The sequence below is a fragment of the Ochlerotatus camptorhynchus genome, unplaced genomic scaffold (genome assembly GCF_037179485.1).
Source record: "Ochlerotatus camptorhynchus isolate MF236.1 unplaced genomic scaffold, CSIRO-AGI_Acam_v1.1 ptg000302l, whole genome shotgun sequence".
NCBI classification, from domain to species: Eukaryota; Metazoa; Arthropoda; class Insecta; order Diptera; family Culicidae; genus Ochlerotatus; species Ochlerotatus camptorhynchus.
Window position 1 is genome coordinate 65,001 of NW_027040790.1, and position 5,907 is coordinate 70,907.

Consider the following 5,907-nt stretch of genomic DNA (forward strand, 5'->3'; position numbering starts at 1 on the left):
ATTAATGCTCAGCACGGAAAACAAGATCGACGGAAAACAAATCAAGGAAAAAAAGCAGTGAAAATTTGTGTACAGAATTGCTAAATTAATATCTACAACTTTGCTAAAGACATCATATCAATCGAACAAACAGTTTCGACAATAATTATATTTAGACTCATTAGTACTGTTTTACACAGGCCCTGTAGGAAAAATAGTCGTTACCCAATATGAAGAATTGATAACATTAAATTCCATTTTTCTAAAAAGGAACAACTGTACGAAATTTCAGCTTTATTAGAAATGATCGTTCAGGATCGATTTCCGAGCCTTCGTGCCGTAAAAATTTCAAGTTAAAATAAATAGTTTTCCGTAGACTTCCAGTAATCTGACCGTTTATAGTTTGAACCCCACGGCGTGCACTCTACAAAATTGCTCAAACTTCATTTAGCACATGAAATGGACTAAATCAAAATGGAACGATGCAAAAGGGAATGCATAATCAAAGCAAAATGGAAAATAAGACTACCAGAAATATGCTTTTATGATGCTCATAGCAGTGCTGAGATTTGTCATTGTCATTGACATAATTACACGTGATATTGACAAAATTGTTCATCACATAGTCACTGACAGACTTGATCCTCAAAAAAAAAACCTTTGTCAAAATCTCATTAATTTTTTCGTCAATTACAGAGACTCACATGGTAACAAAAAGTGTAATTTCATGCATTCTATGTCACATTGTTGTTATCCAAGCAGTTCAAGGCGATGATGCTTTTTCACTTTAACGGGTCCATGTAATTGTTTTGCTCAAGTCATTTAATTTCGTTTTAAATTTAGCTAATAAAAAACTGCAGATGTTCATCACTGACAGCCTTGGTGTTTTTTTCCGGAGGTAAAAATACCATTTGCACTCAGTATTATTTAATAATAATAGGCTGATGTTATTTAGTTTGATTGAAAATTAAATACTGGATTTCGAAAAGCTGATAGAACGCTCTTCAAGCAAGTTACTGATCGCTAAATAAAGATTAGGTACTAAATACATAAACAGGTTTTCCTTAGATCAGGCAGCTAGCAATTGGAAAAAAAATAATACCAGCTAAAACTCAAAAATATAACCTCATGAAATCTGCAAACAACTGAACGGAACCGGAGAACGAGTGCTGACAAACACGTCTGCACTAGCGTTCCTGAGTGATGAAAAACACAATACTGCCTGTCAGATGGTAGCAGGGCCCATACAAATACCATCCAGTACCAGCACACATTGCCATTCAGTCATTCGTTCCTGCCTCGCAGACCCCAATCCGATGGTTCGTTGTTCCGAAACGAATGGAAGAAACCACTTTCGAGTCTGGTCGAACAACCAGCCAGCCACACCATAATGAAATCCACGTCTACATAAAACACATGAAAATTATGTGTAATATTTATGCTACCGTGTATGCTCCTGCGTAATAAATAAAAGTAAGGGAAAAATATTGCTCCTACACGTAATCTACAACCCCTTATGTTTTATGTATCATTCCAAGGAGAGAAGCGAGTGAATGTGACTTGCTCTCAAGTGGGGGAGTTATTGCACCCTGCTTTACTGGCGTTCTCCGAATAGAACCAAAACACTTACTTCACTGGAAACAGCAATTGCAATTCTCACTGAGCAAAATGTTGGCGCACCATTCATCAACACTGTATGATTGTGGTTGGTCGGTTGGCACTTTTGATGTCGATACAGATATGAACAGTTTGTCTTCTGGTGTGATTATCATGTTGCACAATATCCGAAGGAAACACCACAACCACCACATGGACCAACTGCGTAATACTTGAGCAAGAAAAACTATGCACACTAATAAAAACTCTATTATTTATTTATTGGGATAGCATTGATCCCTGTAATCGACAGCCACACACGGTTTAGCGCACACAGCTGCTCCAGCCCGGTGACCGATACTAACTCCACCAAACAGTCCTGCTACTCCGCCGACGACAGCTCCGATTACGGTTCCAGGTCCAGTGAAAATGCTGCCAATGCCAGCTCCCACGAAGGCACCCGTCAGAGCACCTCCTCCTACGACTCCTCCCACCGAAGCCATCATGCATGGATCGGGATTCTCCCGCCCGGTGAGCCAGCTCCAGAATGATGAACCTACGATTTGGAAAGTTGTTCACAAAATAGAGGAACAAATTCTATCCAGACGCTTACTCGAATCACCATTAGCGGTATCACGCTTCACTTTCACCGCGGCACCCTTTTTCGGTGATTGTACAGGTAATTGTTCGTCATCCTTAAGCGCTGTCACAACCGGTGGATGTTGTCCCGGAACGAGCTCTTCCGAATCTGTCCAACTGCTGCCAGCTTCAATCCTGACCGTGAAACACAATCCCACCGTGGTCAGGAGCAGCACCAGAATGAGCCTCCAAAAGACGTACATGCTCCTCAAATACACCAGCTTTTGACTCTAGCCGATCTTCAACTGAGATAAATTAGATACAATTGTCGCGCGAAAACAGAGGATGAGCAGTCAAGTCGTGCTCGGTTGCGAGAATGAGATAGAAATGGGTTGTTGACTCGTTGGTGCACATGTACCTACCCACCTACTAGCCGACAAATGTTTAAATCTGGTGATCTGGGACGGGCAAGTAAGTGGATTAGCGGATTACATCACGACGAGGGTAGAATAGCATTTTGTCCGGTTGTGCGTCAATTTGTAAATGTACACCCATCTGTCCATTCAGAGCAGATATGCTGAGAGATACTTCCGGAGCAAATGCTAAAATGGGCTCATTTATGATATAAACACATCAACTGCCAATCGCTTGTGCGACCAAGGGCGTGAACAATTGATGCATTTTGTGTCGTGAGAGATCAATGATCAAATTCGTTGCAAAGAAAATCAGTTCAGCCCATTTCATCATTTGTTCCAGACTGATGATTGTAAGGTATTTAGCTTCTGTTGGTTTGTGATAATAAACTGTTTGTTGGACAAGATTGAGTTGTTCATTTCACTTGAGTGTGTCAATCTGTTTCAAATTGTTCCAATTGTTTGTAATTTATGAATCGATAATTTAGTAGCAATAATTGCATCGGTGCATTTCAACGGTCGGATGAAAATAGTGTGAGCACAGTGCTATTAATTTATGTTTCTTTCATTTTAGTATAAACCAGTTTATAACAATGATGATCACAGTTTTTGTCCTGACCAAGTTTCAGGAGATGTGAAAATGTACTTCACTCCATATACTTCACGATGAAACTTTGAGCCCTCTTCTTTTTTTGGAGGGTTCATCTATTCGCTAGCAGTGGCTAATATATTCCATCATGTCTGCCTTTGCATTGATACTTTGAAATGGTTTGATTTTAGGTGCCCTTATTTTAGAATAATAATTTCATACTACATCCAGGCGCGTAGTGAGGAGGTGACGAAAGTAGCCCCCGCCAGTGGCACCGAGCTACAGGGGTGCCGAAATACAAGTTTTTATTTCGACAAACCTTTACACGAAGCTTTTTTTCCCCAGATATACATACAAAACAAGCTTGTCAACATAATGGGTACGTCTTGCGAAAAGTGAAACGATCAAATATTTTTCAATTATTTCTATTATTATACTCCCGACCAAGCACATACGGAACAAATGAGCCTGATAATTCATTTGCTGGATTTATCCGAAGCAGTGTTGGGAAAATATCAAAAATTAAAATCTCACCAAAGAACAAGATCACGCTTGATTTTCGTAGACAAAAATCAGACAGCTGTGATATCGCTGCTCGGAATATTAAGCAAACAAAAGTCACCAGCTGCAGATCTCGTCAAACTGTGATGCGATGGAGTTTCATCATTTTTGCTTTACACCCGAACGCAACCGAAACTTCCATAAGAAAAACGAGAAAGCAGTATTATAGTATACCTTCTCTTTCTTAGAAAACGAGGTGCAAAGGAATCAGTTTTGCGTCCATTCAACTCTCAGCTTCAACTTTACACGTTGTAAATAGCCTCGCAATAGCGGCGCCGGTGGTGTAGTGGTAATCGTGATTGCCTCTCACCCCAAAAGGCCTGGGTTCAATCCCAATCGGCGCTGCCGGGATTTTCTGAGGCATTACATCTCTTATCACGCCTTCCTTCGTTCGGAAGGGAAGTAAAGTCGTTGGTCCTCGATTCATTAGTTGATGGGTTGATAGGTGTGAGAGCTGCCTTCCTGGCGTCGGTCGCATTGGTACTCAGTACAGAAAACAAGATCGACGGAAAACACACCAACGATTTTTTTTTTTCGCAAGATCAAAGGAGTTTGTAAAATCAACATTGTAACCAACGGGTTACAACTCGTTCTTGGATAGTCCGAAGCTAAATGATTTGTTTGTATTCAAAACTTTCAATCAACATTCCATCTTTACCAAAATGAGTCCCATGGTTGTTCATCCATTGCGAGTAAAGGCGCTGTCAGGCGTTAGGGCGCGTTTCCAATCGCTAGAAACGTAGATTTGTTAGAAATGGGTGAGAAGCTATGGAAGGGGAGTGATCTCACTAGGAAATAGGTGCAGTAAAAATAACACATAAATAAAACCAGGGCACAACCTCTCTATGATAAACATTGTTTTTTCCTAAAATGACATTGACATTATTGAAATAGTATTAAAACCCAACATAAATTAAATGAATTGATAAATATACAAGATAGCGGTGTATGCTACAGCTAAACGTCTTTTAATTTCTGTTAATAGCTAGGATACTAATCGAAGACGCGACTAGACTACTTCCAAACAAGAACTATACAAAAAGCCTTAGATAGGGAAGTCTAGTTTTAAACAAATCCTGCTAAATCTCGGGAGCCCGAATGGCGTTATCATCTGCACGAAACTGGCGTCTACAACATGTCACTGAAGTTATCCAGTACCATACCATCCAGCATGTACTAATTTGTAGTACAGGAAGCCATCCAGTACCATACCATCCAGAATGCATCATAAATCAACTATTGCATACTTCACGGCGTAAATGGAGCAATTGTACTAAATTAACTTTTAAATCAAAATTTACAACCATTAATGATATTACATATAATTTAACAATGTATGGTGGGAAAACCAGTGACAAACCATTCCAGTTCTTCACCTAGAATATTCTAGAATATCTGAACAAGACATTTAAACATTAAGACATCTTGGCTAATTGTTTTTAAATAGTTTGATTGATTTTTTTACTTCAAAAAGGAGTTCTTCAAAGAAATTTGAAATTTTTTCTACAAATACTTGCTGGATAGGAATACTGAGTCGAATATAAGTAAAGTGATTTATTCAGAGTATTCAGTAATATCTTAAGAAGACATGTGCATACTTAAACATCATGGCTAATTGTATTGAAATTGTCTGATTGATTAATTTTTACTTCAAAGAGGAGTTCTTCAAAGAAATTTGAAAATTTTTCTACAAATACTTGCTGGATGGGAATACTGAGTCAAATATAAGTAAAGTGATCTATTCAGAATATTCAGCAATATCTTAAGAAGACATTTGCATACTTAAACATCATGGCTAATTGTTTTGAAATTGTCTGATTGATTTATTTTTACTTCAAATAGTCTTCTTAAGATATTGCTGAATATTCTGAATAAATCACTTTACTTATATTTGACTCAGTATTCCCATCCAGCAAGTATTTGTAGAAAAATTTTCAAATTTCTTTGAAGAACTCCTCTTTGAAGTAAAAATTAATCAATCAGACAATTTCAATACAATTAGCCATGATGTTTAAGTATGCACATGTCTTCTTAAGATATTACTGAATACTCTGAATAAATCACTTTACTTATATTCGACTCATGAACCGGGGACCAACGGCTTTACTTCCCTTCCGAAGGAAGACGTGATCAGAGATGTTATGCCTCAGAACATCCCGGCGGCGCCGACTGGGATTGAACCCAAGCCTG

General features: G+C 38.6%; 1 protein-coding gene across 1 annotated transcript; it reads right to left on the bottom strand.

Moving 5' to 3' along the window:
• Nucleotides 1-1,850: 1,850 nt before the first annotated feature.
• Nucleotides 1,851-2,554, bottom strand: LOC135707045 (uncharacterized). The gene is made up of 2 exons (XM_065228769.1): nucleotides 2,189-2,554; nucleotides 1,851-2,131 (listed from the first exon to the last, which is right to left on the bottom strand). The coding sequence occupies exons 1-2, from the start codon at nucleotides 2,415-2,417 to the stop codon at nucleotides 1,851-1,853; spliced, it is 510 nt and encodes a 169-aa protein (XP_065084841.1). The 5' UTR covers nucleotides 2,418-2,554.
• Nucleotides 2,555-5,907: the final 3,353 nt, after the last annotated feature.

Coding starts and splice junctions, on each gene's coding strand:
- LOC135707045 (XM_065228769.1), bottom strand. CDS start 2,417: ATGTACGTCTTTTGGAGGCTCATTCTGGTGCTGCTCCTGACCACGGTG. Junction 2,132..2,188: donor TACCGCTAATGGTGATTCGA/GTAAGCGTCTGG, acceptor TCCAAATCGTAG/GTTCATCATTCTGGAGCTGG.